Source organism: Chenopodium quinoa, unplaced genomic scaffold, assembly GCF_001683475.1.
Source record: "Chenopodium quinoa cultivar QQ74 unplaced genomic scaffold, ASM168347v1, whole genome shotgun sequence".
Lineage (NCBI taxonomy): Eukaryota > Viridiplantae > Streptophyta > Magnoliopsida > Caryophyllales > Amaranthaceae > Chenopodium > Chenopodium quinoa.
The window spans coordinates 9,094,567-9,114,224 of record NW_018742418.1 but is presented as its reverse complement, the minus strand read 5'-3'; the positions used below and the strand labels follow the sequence as shown (position 1 = coordinate 9,114,224).

The 19,658-nt window shown below is 35.5% G+C and overlaps 2 protein-coding genes across 2 annotated transcripts; both read left to right on the top strand.

Annotated features, from left to right (window-relative positions):
• The first annotated feature begins 465 nt into the window (after positions 1-465).
• LOC110713128 (ARF guanine-nucleotide exchange factor GNOM-like) lies at positions 466-9,471 on the top strand. The gene is made up of 3 exons (XM_021891600.1): positions 466-991; positions 2,072-2,857; positions 5,371-9,471. The coding sequence occupies exons 2-3, from the start codon at positions 2,126-2,128 to the stop codon at positions 8,971-8,973; spliced, it is 4,335 nt and encodes a 1,444-aa protein (XP_021747292.1). The 5' UTR covers positions 466-991; positions 2,072-2,125; the 3' UTR covers positions 8,974-9,471.
• A 2,447-nt stretch (positions 9,472-11,918) lies between these two features.
• Positions 11,919-19,083, top strand: LOC110713120 (vesicle transport v-SNARE 12-like). The gene is made up of 5 exons (XM_021891587.1): positions 11,919-12,210; positions 16,890-16,948; positions 17,032-17,220; positions 18,116-18,286; positions 18,724-19,083. Exons 1-5 carry the CDS (start codon positions 12,114-12,116, stop codon positions 18,874-18,876), a joined length of 669 nt encoding a protein of 222 aa, XP_021747279.1. The 5' UTR covers positions 11,919-12,113; the 3' UTR covers positions 18,877-19,083.
• Positions 19,084-19,658: the final 575 nt, after the last annotated feature.

Sequence of the window (19,658 nt, the reverse complement as noted above, 5' to 3'; positions counted from 1 at the left end):
TGAGTGATGAGAGAAATCGACGATATAGGAGAAGTTGTTTGATCGAAAATCAAGATTCAACGGTTTTTTTTTTGTCATTTTAGGTGGTTTTTTAAAGTAAATTTTTTTGAGGTGATAATTTCAAAAAGTGGGTATTTGTAGGTGATAAAATACTCGCTCCACCTTTTTTGTAGCCGTATTTTATTACTTGCTCCATTTTCTTTTTTGGAAGCCTTTTGCAATATTTTACTTATTTTTTCTCTCTTAGTGGACCCCCAACTAAGGGTGTTTAAATATCGGTCCGGATCGAAAAATGGACCGGACTGGACCGAAATAACCAGTCTGGTTTCCGGATTGAGAAATTTATTTTTCTAATCTTCGATCTGGTCTAAACCCTATAAAAATCGGTCTTTGACCGAATCGTTTTTTTGCTTAAAATTATGCATAAAACCTTAAATAATGATTAAGAGTGTCCTGAATAAGCTTAGAAAACTTTAATTGAATGAGCTTTTTTGTACTAAACATACATAAAGACACTTTAAAATATAATTTTTTTTTCTTTATTTTTTGAGTTTTCCATAAAATTATTAAAGATTTAGAATTTTTTTAAAGAAAAATCTAAAATCGGTCTAAAGTAGCTCGGTCTGTAATTTGCCCCGTCTTTTCGGTCTGATCCGCTCTTGGACCGATAAACAGCCCTATCCCAATTATCATACTTTAATATTTTTATATTTTGAGCAAACGGGGTACAAAATTTCGTTTCTATTTATTGAAAATCGAGAATTGTAATGTGGAAATAAAAGAGAAATGAAAGTGGCCCCACTTGGCCACTTGAACCCATTGAACAGTAATTGCCAATAAGGAAAAAAAAAAAAAAACTGATCAGCGTAGCCCCTACCTCCTCTTCTTCTTCCTCCTGCTCGTCTCTCTCAGTTCTCCATTGAAGTGCAGTCAACGTTCTCCATTGAAGCGCCTTCTGATACTTGCATCCGCCATTGAAGGAGCTTCTTAGGTAATTTGTTGTTTTTATTTGTAATCATCATGTCAATTTCACAATCAAGGGTTTATCGTTAATCTGATTTGATTTAACTGTCAGTGTAGTAAGTTTAGGGTTCGAAAATTTGAACTACTGGTTCTAATGACTAAGATTATATGAAAGGTCATACCAGCAATTATGTTGCTAGAAAATTGATGATTGAATCAAATATGCCTTTCCTCCCTAGAATTGTTTATGTGATAATTGAATCAAATCTGGTTGCTAATGTGTTGCAGAACGCTTTAATGTTAGAATTGAACTATGAAATTAGCTTAGGGACAGGCCTGTATATGGTGATCGAAGGAAGGCGTTGATGGTGTTTTGTGTCATTATAACCTGTGGCCAACTACTGTCCGTAACCGTCTTATTACTGCCTTCGTTTCAAATTATTTGCAACGATTTGACATAAAGTGTGAGTAGAAAATGTCCAATCATTGCAAATAATTTGAAATGGAAGTAGTATATAGAAAAATATTATGGAGTTTCATTTGCAATGTAGGGCATGTAGAAGTTTGTATCAGTATTATAGAAATTGTTGTTTTAGGTGTTAGTTTTTGTAGAAGGAAATGTGTGGATTTCTAGAATTATCAGCCCTTGAAATCATTAGTCACTTATACTCCCTCCGTCCCTAAAATAAAATAAAAGAGAGTTAATTCTTCGACAATTCAAAATACAAGTCATTTTTCCCTTGCTCTTTTGATCCAAAATTCAAGTAATCCTTCAAGTCCACGGTACAGCAATTTTCACTTAATAATAACATTGTAGGATTACAGCCTTAACAGGTCATCTTATTTTAACAATGCAATGTTAAGTACCATTTTTCATTTTTCGATACGATTACCAGTGCATATTTAAGTAGATCGAACTGAATTCTTGATACGAACAAAAGTCGCTAAAATGACTATTTGTTTTTTAGGATTAGATGGAGTATTTTTATTGGTTCCAGTAGGTATCTTTCTGTATTGTAGTTCCTCAACATTCATTGATTAATTGCTTAGCTGTCACTCCTGTTAGGTTCTAGTGATATGACTTGGCTCCTTGTGTTGCTTATTTCAGATATTGGCTGTGCATTTCTGTGAACTTTTTGGTTTACAAACTCATAGTGTGAACATGGGCCGTCTGAAGATGCAATCTGGTATAAAGGCAATTGAAGAAGAACCTGAAGAATCTGAAGTTACATCATCCGACAAAGCTGCTTTATCATGTATGATTAACTCAGAAATTGGTGCTGTATTGGCAATCATGAGAAGGAATGTGAGATGGGGTGGTCGCTACATGTCAGGGGATGACCAATTAGAACATTCTCTTATCCAATCTTTGAAAGCGTTGCGCAAGCAAGTCTTTGTGTGGCAACAACAGTGGCATAATATCAATCCTGTTTTGTACCTCCAACCATTTTTAGATGTTATTCGTTCTGATGAAACTGGCGCTCCCATTACTAGTGTTGCTTTGTCATCTGTGTACAAGATCTTAACTCTTGACGTGCTTGATCTTAACACCGCAAATATTGAAGATGCCATGCATTTGGTTGTTGATGCTGTTACCAGTTGTCGGTTTGAGGTGACTGATCCTGCATCAGAAGAGGTTGTTTTGACCAAGATTCTTCAGGTTCTGCTGGCTTGTATGAAATGTAAAGCATCTGTTGTATTGAGTAATCAGCATGTTTGTACTATAGTTAATACCTGTTTCCGAATTGTTCATCAAGCCACAACAAAAGGTGAATTGTTGCAAGGAATGGCAGCGCATACAATGCGTGAACTTGTTAGGTGTATCTTTTCACATCTTCCGGAAGTTGAGGGCATGGAGAATTCCGTGGTCAACAGAGGCTCAATAAATTCAGAGGTACAGCTCATCCCGCCTTTCTAATCTCTATGGCTTAAAAACAGTTATGTCATTCATTTTTACAATTTTTTTTTTTCCTTGTATGCTTACTTGTTCTTCCAAATTTAGGTTTGAAATTGCCTAGTTTATACCAGATTACCAGCTATTAGGAAAGTTCTAATGTTAAATTTAGCCTAGGGGAAGAAAGCCTATCAGTCATGTCGCCATTCTAATGGCTGTTATGTGTTATGTTTTAACAGCTTTTAGGATTTTATTGGTTTACCGAGATACCGTCTGTAAGACAAAGCAGAGTCACACTTTAAGCTCATGCTTAATTTAGCTTAAGGAAATGTTTGTCTCTTTTAGCATGGTAATTCTAACGAAGTTTCCCTCCTCACTGTTCACTGGGTGTCTCTTATTTTGATTTTCCACTTGCCATGGATCTGGATACATCATCAGTTGGTAGCCCTCTTTTCATCTTCCCACTAGCTCTTTACATCTTGTCTCCATCTCCACTTAAAAGAACAACAAAGGCCAAGTGTATGGGTCTATGTTTTAAGTCTTTTAGAACATGTTTGGTTATTTCTTTCTTGGTTTTTCTCATTTCTTGATGCGGTAGCAATGCTTCCCTCCATTGCGGGCAAGAAGGTCCATCCCACTCTTAATGTGATTATGTGAGTGTGTATCTAGGAATCACAAGGAGCAGAAGCAGAAATGGATATGGAAATTGGGGAATGAAGGATTAAAAAACGGGGAAACTATGTCCAAAACTAGATAAAATGAGAGGAATCACAAGGAGCAGAAGCAGAAATGGATATGGAATTAGGGAATGAAGAATTAAAAAACAGGGAAACTATGTCCAAAACTAGATAAAGTGAGACATGAAATAATTTCTGAAACCATATTTATTTGTCCTTGCTCACTTACATATAGTGATCACGGAAGCTAAGGCTCCAATAGCTATGTTAATCGGACACGGCTAAAATCGCAAATTGTCCATGTCAACACGACACGACACAGACAACCCTTCATAGTGCACTCGGACATTTCCATTAAGAGTGGAGAGGAAAAAAGAGGAGAAACATGAAAGAAACACACATCTTGTTCAAAGACCACCATTGATATAGAGAAGATAGAGATAAGAAGAATGCCATTTATTGGGAGAATTTACCGAGGAAAGAATTAACATAAAAAAAATAGGGGTGGACATAATGAATAATTTAAAGCTTTTGTAATATACTACCTCCGTTATTTTTTAGTTGACACGTTTTGACTTTAACACTATTCACACACTCCCTTTTGACCGTGTTTTGTGCTTTATACGTAATGAAAAATATAGTCATGTGGGATCTTGTTAGATTTGTCACGACATATATTTTCAATATATCAAATTTTCATAATTTTTGCTTATTGGTAATTAAAGATATTAATGGTTGAATTTGTGCATTGGCAAACGTGACTAAAGAAACGTGTCAACTAAAAAGAAATGGAGGAAGTATAATTTATTTATTAAATATAAGTGACGTATTGACGTGTCCCCATACCCGTGTCCAAATATCGGACAGAGTCCCTGTGTCCTAAATTTTTGGAACTTGTCGGATCGGACACTTGGACATGTGTCCGTGTCCGACACCCGTTCCCGAGTCCATGTAACATAGTCCAATAGCAAATAAAGTCAACAATACCATCAAATATATTATCAACACTAAGGGCAAAGATGCACCTTGCTGGGAAGTCAATGATAAACTGTTGCCGTCAGCGCTATGATTTGGACATTTGGACTATATTTTGGGAGATTCCCTTTTCTTTATGAGACGTTCTAGTGCATTTGGTTGTTTCAATCTCTGAAATGATTTTACATTACGCTGGAATGCCAGATTCTAAAAGTTTCAGTGCTGCTTAGGTGTATTGTGTACATACATCTTTTGAATGGGCACAGGCAAGGAAGATCACACACACAAAATTCCAGCTAGGGTTTGTTGGCTAGTAACTACCCATTCAAAGGTGATGACTACTTTGGAGAAAGGGAAGGTGGCTGATTGTGATAGGGAAAGGAGATTTTTTGTTGTTTGTGCTAGTTGGAACACACCACTGCATACAGTATTACAGGGGTGTACTTTTAATCTATTGTTTATTATCCATTTTAGGTTGTTGAACCAAGTTGATATCCCATCTCCAATTCAATCACAAAAATTCATAAGATCATCATGACCATCACTGCAGGATCTTCTCGAGACCTTCATTTTACTTTTAGGTTCTTTGATTATGTTGGAGAGGCATGTCTTGCTATGTTGGCAATTTCCTTTTGCCTTATATGTTGGGATAAAGTTTTTATCCAACGAAATATTCCTCATGTCAATTAATGTCAATCATATGACTATATATTAAATGTTTTGTTTATAAAAAATCTTTTTCTTTTAATTTATATTAAAGTGGGTTGCATTGTGGTGAATGGTATTACATTTTATACATTGAGTTTACCTATTACAACTTTACCGATAGGTCATGTAATTGAATCTTTTATCCTCATGCAGATTGGTGGCCTTGATAACGAATTCAATTTTTCAGCTGTGCTGTTCAATAATGGAAATGGTAATTCTGAATATGATGATCCCACTGCTAATTTTGGTTCAATAGCTCCGGTGGGTGTGGGTGCTGGTGCTGTGGATGAAAATGGTGCTGAGAATGGGAAGGAGTCAAAGGCATATGATTTACATGTGATGACGGAGCCGTATGGAGTACCTTCTATGTTTGAGATCTTTAATTTTCTGTGTTCACTGCTTAATGTTGTCGACCACATTGGAATTGGTCCTAGATCTAATGGCTTGGCCGTTGATGAGGATGCACCTCTCTTTGCCTTGGGTCTCATAAATTCAGCTATTGAGTTAGGTGGGGCTTCTTTTCTCAGTCATCCCAGCTTACTAAACTTGATACAGGACGACCTCTTCCGCAACTTGATGCTTTTTGGTCTGTCACCAAGTCCTCTGATTCTCTCTATGGTTTGTAGTATAGCTCTGAATCTATACCATCATTTACGAATGGAGCTTAAATTACAACTCGAGGCTTTCTTTTCTTGCGTGATCTTAAGACTTGCACAGAGCAGATATGGTGCTTCTTACCAGCAGCAAGAGGCTGCAATGGAGGCCCTTGTTGACTTCTGTAGGCAAAAGACATTTATGGTAGAGATGTATGCTAACTTAGATTGCGACATAACATGCAGCAATGTGTTTGAAGATCTTGCTAACTTGTTGTCAAAGAGTGCTTTTCCTGTAAACTCTCCTCTGTCTTCTATGCACATTCTTGCTCTTGATGGGCTGATAGCTGTTATTCAGGGGATGGCTGAAAGGATTGGCAATGGATCTCTTGGCTTGGAGCAGGCACCTGTGAGTCTTGAGGAGTATGCTCCATTTTGGATGGTGAAATGTGACAATTATAGTGATCCTAATCACTGGGTTCCATTTGTCCGTCGTAGGAAATATATCAAGAGAAGATTGATGATTGGTGCTGATCACTTTAATCGGGATCCTAAAAAAGGGTTAGAGTTTCTTCAAGGGACACACTTGTTGCCTGAAAAACTTGATCCGCAGAGTGTGGCTTGCTTCTTCAGATATACTGCTGGGTTAGATAAAAATCTTGTGGGGGATTTTCTAGGTAACCATGATGAATTTTGTGTTCAAGTTCTTCACGAATTTGCTCAGACTTTTGATTTCCAAGATATGAATTTGGACACAGCTCTGAGACTATTTTTGGAAACTTTCAGACTTCCTGGAGAGTCACAAAAGATACAGAGAGTGCTTGAGGCATTCTCAGAACGATACTATGAACAGTCGTCACATATTTTGGCCAACAAAGATGCTGCATTTTTACTATCATATTCCATCATAATGCTGAACACGGATCTGCACAATGTACAAGTTAAGAAAAAAATGACTGAAGAGGACTTTATTCGCAATAACCGGCATATAAATGATGGTGAGGATCTCCCACGTGAATATCTGTCAGAATTATACCATTCTATCTGCAAAAATGAGATTCGCACAACACCTGAACAGGGTGCCGGATTTGCTGAGATGAATCCAAGCCGGTGGATCGATCTAATGCACAAATGTAAGAAAACTGCACCGTATATTGTGGCAGATACAAGGGCTTATCTTGATCATGATATGTTTGCTATAATGTCCGGTCCAACAATTGCTGCCATTTCTGTGGTTTTTGATCATGCAGAACATGAAGAAGTTTATCGAACTTGCATTGATGGCTTCTTAGCTGTCGCAAAGATATCAGCCTGCCACCATCTTGAAGATGTTCTTGATGATTTAGTTGTTTCTCTTTGCAAGTTTACAACCCTTTTAAATTCATCTTCTGTCGAAGAACCTGTTTTGGCATTTGGTGATGACATGAAAGCTAGGATGGCCACTGTTACGGTGTTCACTATTGCAAATCGCTATGGGGACTATATTCGCACAGGGTGGAGAAATATCCTTGACTGCATATTAAGGTTGCACAAGCTTGGTCTTCTTCCTGCCCGTGTTGCTAGTGATGCTACGGATGACTCAGAGCTATCTTCTGATCCTGGGCAAGGGAAGCCCCTCACAAACTCATTATCTGCATCTCATTTGCCATCCATGGGTACTCCTAGGAGGTCTTCTGGGCTGATGGGCCGGTTCAGCCAATTGTTATCTCTGGAAACAGAGGAGCCCAGGTCACAGCCCACTGAGCAACAACTTGCTGCTCATCAGCGTACACTCCAGACAATCCAGAAGTGTCACGTTGACAATATATTTACAGAGAGCAAGTTTCTTCAAGCCGAATCTCTATTGCAGCTTGCACGAGCACTCATATGGGCTGCTGGTAGGCCTCAGAAAGGGGCTGGTTCACCAGAAGATGAAGACACTGCTGTTTTCTGCCTTGAATTATTAATTGCTATTACATTGAACAACCGAGATAGGATTGTTCTTCTTTGGCAGGGGGTCTATGAGCATATTGCAAATATTGTACAGTCCACTGTCATGCCCTGTGCCTTGGTTGAGAAAGCTGTATTTGGACTTCTTCGTATATGCCAGCGACTGCTTCCTTATAAAGAAAACCTAGCTGATGAGCTTCTTAGATCTCTGCAGTTGGTGCTCAAGCTCGATGCTCGAGTTGCTGATGCATACTGTGAGCAGATCACCCAAGAGGTGACTCGCTTGGTCAAAGCAAATGCCACTCACATTCGATCACAAATGGGTTGGCGCACCATTACTTCTCTTCTTTCTGTCACCGCCCGACACCCAGAAGCTTCTGAATCAGGATTTGATGCTTTGGTGTTTATGATGTCTGAGGGGGCCCATTTGTTGCCTTCTAATTTCATTTTGTGTATAGATTCTGCTAGACAATTTGCAGAGTCTCGTGTTGGACAATCTGACCGATCCATTCGTGCTCTGGATCTTATGACTGATTCTGTGGGTTGTCTAGTGAAGTGGATTTGTGAAACCAAGGAAGCTGTGGAGGAGGATGCTGTAAAAATGTCTCAGGACATTGGGGAGATGTGGCTGAGACTTGTGCAGGCCCTAAGAAAAGTTTGTTTGGACCAGAGAGAAGAAGTCAGAAATCATGCTGTTTCATCCTTGGAGAAGTGCTTGACTGAAATGGATGAAGTCCATCTTGCACACAGTCTCTGGTTGCAATGTTTTGATATGGTTATCTTCACAATGCTTGATGATTTGCTTGAAATTGCCCAGGGGCATTCTCAGAAGGACTATCGTAACATGGAAGGGACACAAATTATTGCCATAAAGCTCCTCTCTAAGGTTTTTCTGCAATTACTCCCTGAACTCTCTCAATTGACAGCATTTTGCAAACTATGGCTGGGCGTTCTTAGTCGGATGGAAAAATATATGAAAGTCAAAATTAGAGGAAAGAAGAGTGAAAAGCTCCAAGAGCTAGTGTTAGAACTATTGAAGAACACACTAGTAGAAATGAAGAACAGTGGAGTCCTTGCTCAGAGGAGTGCATTAGGTGGAGATAGTTTGTGGGAATTAACATGGTTGCATGTTAACAATATCTCTCCATCTTTGCAATCTGAAGTATTCCCAAGCGCAGGAGTTGAAGACAGCAGTAATGAAACTTCTGCTGAACCTGTGGCCTCAGAAAGCTGATGTTGTGATTCATTCTCAAGCTTAATCTCAATGGAGACAATGTTCTCATTTCTGCATACTATGAGTGAGATGATGGTCTGCCTAACGGCTGAAGTGTGTAATCGACTGATTGCTGGTTTATACATAGGGTGGTTGATATGATATGTAGGTTGTAGAGGAGAGAATGAGAAAGTATGTACACAATTCTGTCATGTGTTTTGTTCAGTTAGCCAGATGGTGTTGAAGATAGAATTTTCTCGGACTGGTTTCTTGAGGTTCTGCAGTTTTCCTAGGTATATAGAACAAAATGAATGTACCTTGAATATTTTGATTAGTCAGTAAAAGAGAAAATTTGCTGCTCCTCGATTTAGATAGTTACAAGTTAGACTTAGAGCATAATATCGTTGTGTAATTGATGTACAGATATTCATCCTGAAAGTTTTAGTCCATTCTATGTTAACTGTTAATTGTCATCTTGTATCTTTACCCCTTAATAAAATTCTTGATTGCTGATGCACATACCAAGTGAAACATTTATCTTCGCTTGGATTGGCATTTTTTTTTTTTTTTTTTTTGGGAAAACCTAAAATAGGAAGTGCTGGTAGTGCCTTTTAATTTTTAAAAGTATACAAAAGCTTAATAAACAATTAAACAGCAATTTGGAATTTGGGTACTATTTAGATATTTTGTGTTGAAACTTTGACCATGCAGTATTTTATATCTGCTCTAATTTGCATCCTTTCTTTCATTTGGAACTATATTATTGCTAAGAGCCTGAGATGGATTTCTAACCATTATATTCCCTACAGACTCATTTCATCCTTCCTGAATTACTGATGCAAAAAAAAAAAAAAAAAAAAAAAAAAAAAGTGAATTAAGCCCATTAAAAACTAAGTTTTGATTCCATATTGATACAATATATGATTTGAACCTAACAAATTGATTTTCTAATGATCTTTTTGGAGTTGACCCACTTGATGATTAATATGCTATCTGATGAGAAATTGAATGTTAAGAGTTTCAAGTTGTATCTTATTGGGAATGGATGCCCATTTCATATGCTTGAATGCCAAGAGCTTTTGGCTACATTGAAAAAAATTGTGTTGTACTTAATTGAAAATTGGATAACATTAAGGGAATGAATGAACCTGGAACTCTCTCAACCAAGAAACTAATCCCAATTACACATATCTTTACCATAAAACATTGTAATTTTGCGAGTATCGTGATAATCAACTAATCAATATCGACCGTTATATTTAGGATGCTCATGAATGTTCTAGACATATTGCCCAGAACTTTGGTATAAGGTGACCAACCTTCACACTTAAGTAGGTGATTGATTTTATCAAGTTTATCACATAGACCACTCTAGGATATGAATCATTAAAAGCCTTTACTCATCCTCACAAATTTTGATGCATTGAATTACCCCCATCTCAATAAGACTACCTGAATTTTGTATTATGATTTGAGATGACAGACGGACGGTGCAATTGCGAATAGCCTCTCTCTCATACCCACACCCACACCCACCACGCATCTACTATCCTAAGCGGGTACGTTTTTAACATCCTTATCACACCACCCAAGTGAGTATAAATCTAACTCTTCGCTTGCTTCACCACCCAAGTAAATCTATTAACTATTACTAAAACAAAACGTTGCTGATGTCATCACTGTCCATATGTTACTCTCATAATAAAAAAATTCTCGCCTAAATGCAAGGATGATGTCATCTTTTTTTTTTTTTTTTTTTTTTGTGAAGCTACCATATTTAACATTTTTGAAATTTGAATATTAGAAGCTTCTACATTACAACTATAATCTATCCATTTATTCTAAAAAAAATGAAACAGTTGTAAATAGCACACTAATAAATGGACTCATACATTGAAATATGTATTAAGCGACGTTGAACATGTATTATATCATAATTTTGATGAAAATCTAAAATTTTAAAATTACAAATATTTTTTACAAGGTGCATAATTCTTTTTTTTTTTTTGAAGAAACAAGATGCATAACTCTTATTTATATTTATCTATTTTGGTAAAATGTACAAATTATAAAAATAGATTTTATATAAATCGTGTATTGCACGGATTCTAACCTAGTATCCACCTATTTGGCTATGCCGTACCCTACATATACATGTATATTATCCACCTATACCCGCTTGAGACTATTTATTTCAAAAAACATAAAAGTATATACAAATAGTTGTGAAAACAAGGTGGAGATTAGACGGGCGGAGGGTTGTGAGGTGGGTTAGGCCGGTATGGAGTTTTGATTTCAAATCCACTCCCTACCCATTACCCATGGTGGGGGTAACTTTTGATATCCATAACTGCCCACTATCCATTTAAGTCATACCCATACCCACTCTAATTGGGGCGGGTGTGGTGCGGAATCCATGAAACTATATCAGCCTGTCATCCCTAATTATGAATTAATCAAAAGCTTAGAAGTTTAACCTCACAAGACGTACAATTCAAAGAAATGAGAGATGCACAATTATGAGTCTTTCCATGGCTTCGTTAGTCCACAAAGACTCCTTTTTGTGAATAAAGTCAGGTGTCCAGTTGTCCACCATGCATTCCTCATCTAACAAGCTTAATTCACATTTCGTTCGACATAATAAGCACAAGTCTCTTGTTTAATCCCTTGGGTAATGAAGCCGTTAAATTCCTCTAAAATCTCACATACTCCATAATTATTGAGATGTGAAATTTGGTTGGTGATGAGTCTTATAACCTCTCTTGGGTCCTATTTGGTGATGAGTCTTATAACCTCTCTTGGATCCTATTTGTTCTTTCCATAATTATTTGAATCCCTCCGTTTTTAAATATTTGCTCCACTTTTTATTTACGACTGTTTTTAAATACTTGCTCCACTTTTCATTTACGATTGTTTTTAAATACTTGTTACATTTCGTCACTTGGAAAGCTTTACCTCTGCGTAAAAGTCTTAATTATCTCAATCTCCTATTCTCCTTAATCCCAAATTTTATTTTCAATGTTTGTTATGCAAAACTTAAGTCATTCACAAAGCAAGAAGCAGGAAAAAAGGCCTTTGTCTGAATTCTTCCTTCACCTAACAGAACTCTTCTTCTTGGATTCGCCATTGTCGAAAGCTTCTCACTTTCTCTCTCCTCTAAAATGAGTGAGGTTTTTGATGGCTACGAGCGTCAGTACTGTGAGCTATCTGCCAATCTCTCCAATAAATGTTCCTCCGCTTCTCTTCTCTCAGATCAAGGTATATATATATATATATATATATATATATATATATATATATTTTAATTTCTCCTATTTTCCCGGATTTATTTATGCAGTTATGTTTGGATTCGATCGAATTGCGTGTGATTGTTTTTTTTTTATTTGTTGTTCTGTTGCTTTAGTTTGTGGGAATTTGATTGTTTATATGATTAGGGTTTTGAAAACTAGAAAAGGGTTTGAAGAGTGTAATTGTTGATGATGAATTGCTTCCTGTAATTGCGTTGGTTCTGGATTTGTGAGATTATGGTGGAGGGTTTGAATTATTGAAAAGTTTGATGTGTTTTTCAACTTGTTATGGAATTTGTGGGTTTGAGTTAGTTATGAGTAATGTTTCCTTTGATTTCGTAGTCTTCGATCCTTGGTAAGATCCATTCTAGACTCTGTTGTTGGTTTTGTAGCTAGTTGGAGGAAGTTGGGAGGGCCGGGGTGGGGGTGTTAGGGATCATATATCTATATAGAGTAGCAGAATAATGACGCGTGATCCAGTCAGCTTTGATGAATATCATTTTCGAGTGAGTAGAATAGTAGATACGAGTGATTTCATTATTCCAGTGAGACGATGAAAGTGGTGTCTTATGGGAAGTGATTGGTTTTGCATAACTTTGTAACGGCGTTAGAGGATATATTTTGTTTTAATGGCATGGTGTTGCAAACTCATTTGTGGTTAGATGTGATGAATTAGTGTTGATTGCCTAGAGAGGTCTGACTTGGTTGAGACTAGAGAGCTCTCTAGATTGTGGTTATGTTAATTTGGTATAAATTATGAAGCAGTTTTTTCTGTTTGGTAATATAAAATTTCATTGGGCACCGATGCATAAAGCATAAATTGTGTTGCAATTGTGCACCAAAAATAAAATAAAAAATTAAAAGAGAGAGAATTGTTAGGTGATCTAAGGTGTTATCATGCTGATGTAGTGACCTCCTATGTGAGTGTATTCACGAATGAATCAATTTAATTGTCTAACGATTTAATGGTCCTCATAGGATTATCCTTTGTAAGTATAGTTAAGTTGTATTATGATTGGTCATTTTCTATGTTTGGTTGCCATGTCAGTAGGAGTTATGATGATAATGTTTCACTTAACAATGTTTATGCCTAGATGCAAGTGCGATCCTAAGGTGAGATAAATGCTTACTGCTTCATAAGTGTGCTATGAGGTGAGATAGTGGTTAGAAGTGGGGTGGAAGGGAGGATGGAGCCTTTGCTCTTTTTCAGTTTAAAATTATGATTAAAGCCACCTTTTCAGTTCTTAATTACAGTGAAAAATCCCAGTCACTACTAATGAGGCTAAACCAATAATGTCATATAGAAACCCTCATTAGTGAAATCCATAACAGTAATATGGCCATCCCCTTGTAAAGCTGATTAGTGGAATTTTGTGTAGACACTAGACATGGGGATGATAATTCCATCCTTTCTTTCCATTTCATTTTCTTCACTCAAGGAAAGGTGTTTTCTTGTCTCTCCGAATTTGCTTTAATTTTTCATGTATTCAAGGAGGATCCATAAGTGCTTTTGTTGAAGAGGGGCAAAACTTATGTTACATGGAGCATAAAAATCAAATTTTAACATATTTTAGGTCTTTAGGATTTTATTGCTTTCTTAAGCAACTTAAGGGCATGGGTGATTTGATCTTTCTCCAAAATTCATTAAAGGAAAATCTTCCTTGATTTTTTATTTTTGTAATGGAGATATATTCCATATTCATGTTTTAAGGACAGCGGTAAAGATCAAGTGAAAAAAATGAAAAATGTTACTCTGTAATTTTTTTTTAAATTAAAAGGGGTTAGGAGTATCATTATGGGTCTAGCTTTAAAAGTAGCATTTTTTGTACCTTTCACATGGCAGATTCCAAACTACTACCTTTGTCATAAATTCATTGCCTATTCCCATTTTGCATGATTTTTGAGGAGGTTAAAGAAGTAAAGGGAATGAAGTGGCAGAGTGGGTGTGACCATGTGAGCCCCAATTGTATAGGAAATAGTAGGGAGAGAAATCTTATTAAAAATAAAATTGAGCTATGAACGTGCAATAGACACATAAGGAAAACGGGGCAATGAAATTGGGACAAAGGGAGCAACCTATGTGCATTTACATATCAAAATTATAAGATGATGAGCCGTCATTAGACTTTATTAAAAGCATGCATATTGCAGGATTACTTTCAAAGTATCAAGAATATTTTTCAAATTTCAAGGATGATCAATTATATTGAAGTCTTTTGACATATTTATAGTCTGTAAATATACTTGATGAATGTTTTCAAAATTTTCATTTCTTCGTAACATAGCCTTCAAAGATATACTCGATACTCCCTCTTTTTTTGCATAAAACTACTCTCACTTTTCATTTATTTATGTCCGTTCCATTTAGGTTACTAACCTTTTCATTATCTAATATATAAAGTGAAAGGGATTTTGGGTGATAAATTTCACTTTTCCAAATTACCCCTTAGCTTTTTTAAAAAAAATAAAAAATAAAAACAAAAAACTACCATCCTATCCTATTTTTTGGATAATAATACATACTTATCAACCTTTTTTTAATTACTCAATTAAAAAAAAAAAAAAAAAAAACTCCATGACTTCATCAACTGTTTTTTTTTTAATAACAATTATTTCTATAATTTTGTTAATAACAATTATTTTTATAATTTTTTTACTAATTTTTATTTATTTACTTATTTTTTATCAACAGTTTTTAAATTTGCACCCACTAATATTTAGTGTTTTTTTAGTAGAATAAAGAGGGGAATTGAGCCTAACAGATTTCTTATATTGCACACACACACGCATTGCGTGTGTTTCCTATAAAGGTAACGGTCTTTCTTCATTCAATTGCCCACCACAAGGGACTCACGCCCAATTTCTCTTCTACAAAGTAATTAAGTTGGTTACATGTGTTATTGCATCTAAGTTATGTTGGATTTGATCAATAATATTTTCTTTAACCTCAAATATATATTTTTTTTCTTTATATATTTACAATCAGTTAGTAGTTGCTTCAAAAATCATTATATTGTTTATTGCTCTTCTCAAAAAAATGTTGCAGATCACCCCTTTTTTTCAAATTCATTACAACTTTTTATTAAACAAAGACTAGTACTTTTATTAAACAAACTTTCTCAAGTCACATTTTATTAAAAAAAAAGTAAGATTGATGCCATTTAGCTTTGTGTAATATATGCTGTTTTGCTTGGGGTCAAAGCGTATTCGTTTTAAATAATTCTGTTTTTGTTGTTCACATTGTGCTGTTTAATATTCCCATTGAAAACAATCGCATGCAGTTGCAATAGTGGGAATGATCGCATTGTCTTAGAACCAGAAACTGCTTGTTATGGATAAATAGAATGGGTCACGGCTAATGCAGACTATGCAGTGTGGAAAAAAATCCTCATTAATGGGTTTAAGCCTTGTTTAAATTTTTAAAACATAAAAAATATCTTTCAGCTTAATAATAATAATATAGCCAAATCTATTATAATATGGATGGGTGACATATTTGGTGAACAGTAAATTACTCAAAATATCATGCAGTTAAACTACATAGTTAATAGCTAAATTTTTTTTGGTCGATTTAAATAAAAAAATGGAAGTAACGAGTAAACAAACTTTTTAATGCAGCGAGTCACTGTTACGTAGCAGATGATGAGGGGAGAAAGATATGATTATGTAATGGAGTTTTGTGTAATGACAAATCCAAAATCTGGAACAACCGTCTTTTAATTCCATGATTCTCCCTACCCATCCTGGGACCAATAGTTAGTATTGTGGTTGCTCCCATCTCACTGACAAACTGATTTAATTTTTCCTTGAAAACTGAAGGAATATTTAGGGCATAGAGGCGAAATTCCATTAAATAGGTGGACAATCTGTTTTTGAGATTTTTACTCCAAATTAAATTACTAAGAGGTTAATCGTTAATGAGTTGTACGTAGGGAATGAGGCTCAAATACTTCCCTCTTTCCCTTGCCCACTAATTATTATTTATTCTTGACTTTTGAGCCCAAGGACATGACATGTAGCGTGCAACTTCAATTGGAGTGGCAAAGTTTTGAACTCTCACACTTTCAAGTTTCTATGATTGTTTGCCACTGAAATCTTTTATATTTACTTTTTCTGTAATACTTGTATGTTTTGATGTTTGTCTTTGCTTGCTGGAGTCACTGCCCTTTTATGTCTATGTGATCCAAGAAGGTTCAAGTGCCCAAGAGCATATCTTCTGAATTAAATGCAATTTTACCAACAAGATATTTCTGTTATTCTTCCTTTATGATGTTTATGGAATTTAGTGCCTTTTAGGGGTATAGAAAGAGATCTTGTCCATAGTTTTGCCTTTTCATATTAGCCTCACTTGGGAGAAAGGCTCCTGCTGTCATTTAGTAGCCATGGGCAATTTTAGAGTGTGAAAAGGCCATATCCTTTTTATCTTAGGAAGTAAAGCATGTAGTATTTGTTTCTAAGCACTGTTAGAATCTTCATTTTTCTGATATCAAGTCTTGTTACTTTGCTGTGGCCTTGATCCTGTATAATTTGGTGAATCTCCTTTCATTTCTGAAGGATCTGTTTAAATCTGTCATTCATAGTAACGTGGAATTATTCAATCTGTAATGCATGGAATTCTGATTTTTCATATATTGATTGCAAAAATTTCAGAGCAGAAACAGCAGAAGCTGACTGAAATTAAGACAGGTCTGGATGAGGCTGATATATTGGTAATTATCTAGTTGCAATTTTATTGATTTGGGTTTTTTGTCGGTATTATCTTTTGCTGTAACCATTCTTTGGATTTATTCAGATACGGAAAATGGATCTTGAAGTGAGAAGCTTACAACCTAACATGAAAGCCATGCTTCTTGCGAAGCTGAGGGAGTATAAATCTGACTTGAATAATTTGAAAAGAGAAGCAAAGAGAATCAGTTCACCCAATCATGATCAGTCTGCCCGTGAAGAGTTACTAGAAGCTGGAATGGCAGATACATACAAGGTACGTGTGCATAGCTCTCTACATAATTCTCTCTCCAAACCTTACCCATTTCTCTATTTTAGTCTGTCCTACTTGCCCGTTTCCTGGTTTGGTATGAGTCCACCTAATATAATTTTGGTTCCCTAACCTTTTTAAACCATATTATATTGAATGAATATCCTGTCTCTTTTCTTGATAAAATACTCCCAACTTCGTTTTTATTATTCATAATTTTCTCAACAAATCCCACCGTAACAATTCTTTTAAAACCATGTGCCCTAGAGTAATAAGTAAGGTTTTGTGGAATGGAGGGAGTATATATATTCATATTCAAATAACTTACCCAGCAGTCTTCTCTCTCTCTCTCCTGTTTATGAGAACAATGATTTTACCCATCAATATTATGTTGGCTGGTAAATCACAGTGCATCAGGATTTATTTATGTTCGACCTCAATTACTTGTACTTTCTTAATTCTGAATGAGATTCTTTTATTTCCAACATCTGTATTTAGGTTTTCCTGACATACAAATATACAATAATCAACTTTTCTGAGGAGTCCTTTGAGCTTGTTTTTTACATAGCTGACTTAAGTTTTAGTCATTTGTACTTGTAGCGTCAGCAATTATGATTTTACCAACATATATAACTTTACATGTATCTGATGTGGAAAGGTGCAACTTCTGGCTATGGAAAGCTTGATATTGCTACGATTATTGAGATTACCAGCGTGGTGTCATCGTTAACAGATTTATTTCTCTTGCATCCCCAGACAATTGTCAAGCTATGCAGCATTACTTATATATTTTATGCCTTTGACTTGCTGAGTCGATTTTCTGTCTCCTATTTCTGCAATTTCATTTCTCTTTACACTATTAAGGAGCATGCAATAGCTACATTGATCATCTGTTGTGCAGACATCTTCAGACCAGAGAGAAAGATTGGCATTTTCAACTGAAAGATTAAATCAATCAAGTGACAGAATTAGGGAGAGTAGGAGAACCATAATGGAGACCGAAGAGTTGGGCGTTTCAATTCTTCAAGATTTGAATAATCAGCGTGAAACCCTCCTACATTCACACACAAAGGTATCCTTTTTATGCCTTGCTTAACTGCATTCATTCTTTTATATGTAAATCATGTTGGATGGAGGGGCTTGGGAGCTAAACAAGACATATGAGGGCAATGTAACTAACTTTTGAAATGATTTTCAGCAGTTATAAGAGTTTTTTTCAATGGCCAATGTTAAAAAGTTAACTCCGTTGGTATGTGAAAATGACAAGGAATAGTACATTTTTAACAAAACAAATAATGGTCCGTGTTTATGTTAACTGAAAATATGGAATGAAAAGAGTGAAGTGGTCACTTTGAACGGTGGGTTTAATATTCTACAATCTTGAGCTCACATTCAACAACATGAAGTCCCTCTTACACTAGAATGCAAACAAGTGATTAGAGATTGATAGTCTTAATGCTAAGCTATTCAGTGAACCTCGGTTTTGAAAATCACCGCCTTGTTTTGCAGCTTCACGAGGTAGACAATGCCATTGACAAAAGTAAGAAGATCCTGACTGCTATGTCACGAAGAATAAGCAAAAACAAATGGATTTTTGGTGGAGTAATTGGTGCTCTCCTCATTGCGATCATTTTCATTATTTATTTTAAGCTTACTCATTAGTGATCCTCCTTTGGCACTATAGTTGATGACTCTTATCTCTGCTTGCTTATGATTTCGCAAATCAAGAATCAGAAATGAACTGAGACTCATTTGTAATGCCATTGCTTTGTATATCTAGCACAGTTATTGATGTATGTAAACCAACAACTTTACGGTTCATTGTATAGTAGATACATCTAACGGTGTGTTGCTCGTATTGGGAATCAAGTCGGAACTCTAGCAATAAAGTGTCCCCTTGTATAATTTAGCAAAATATAGTATAAATAAGTACATAATAATTGAAAACTGAAAATTAAACAAAGTAACATCATATATCCAAAACAATGGAATAACACAAATTTATTTTTTTTTGTCTTTTTTTTTTGACAAAGAGTACAAATAAGTTTGATCAAATTGATTGATGTAATTGCAATAATTTTAAGAGCAATTTCACCGGTTAGATTAGATCTAACTTGACTGCCCAAATTCATTCTTATACGGTATATAAAAGTGTTTTTATGTGTATTAGGTGTTCTCACAAGAGCTAGTGAGAATAGGCTTATATGAGAATAGATCTAAAGTTTAGAACATGTGAGTAAAATTTTAGAACATATAAATAATATTTTAGAACATATAATTAAATATTTAGAGTATATGATTCAAAATTATGAGTAAAGTTTAGAACATGGAAGTAAAAATTATCTATCTGACAAATGATATCCATAAAAAATATATGAAATCTTAAATTAAATAAAAGGATTACAATTTTATTTAGAATTAAAATGTTCAATTGCCATATAAGC

Excerpts from the sequence above, each read along its gene's own strand:
- LOC110713128 (XM_021891600.1), top strand. The coding sequence starts at position 2,126 with ATGGGCCGTCTGAAGATGCAATCTGGTATAAAGGCAATTGAAGAAGAA. Across the intron at positions 2,858-5,370 it reads GAGGCTCAATAAATTCAGAG|ATTGGTGGCCTTGATAACGA; the intron begins GTACAGCTCATC and ends ATCCTCATGCAG.
- LOC110713120 (XM_021891587.1), top strand. The coding sequence starts at position 12,114 with ATGAGTGAGGTTTTTGATGGCTACGAGCGTCAGTACTGTGAGCTATCT. Across the intron at positions 12,211-16,889 it reads TTCTCTTCTCTCAGATCAAG|AGCAGAAACAGCAGAAGCTG; the intron begins GTATATATATAT and ends CAAAAATTTCAG. Across the intron at positions 18,287-18,723 it reads TCCTACATTCACACACAAAG|CTTCACGAGGTAGACAATGC; the intron begins GTATCCTTTTTA and ends CTTGTTTTGCAG.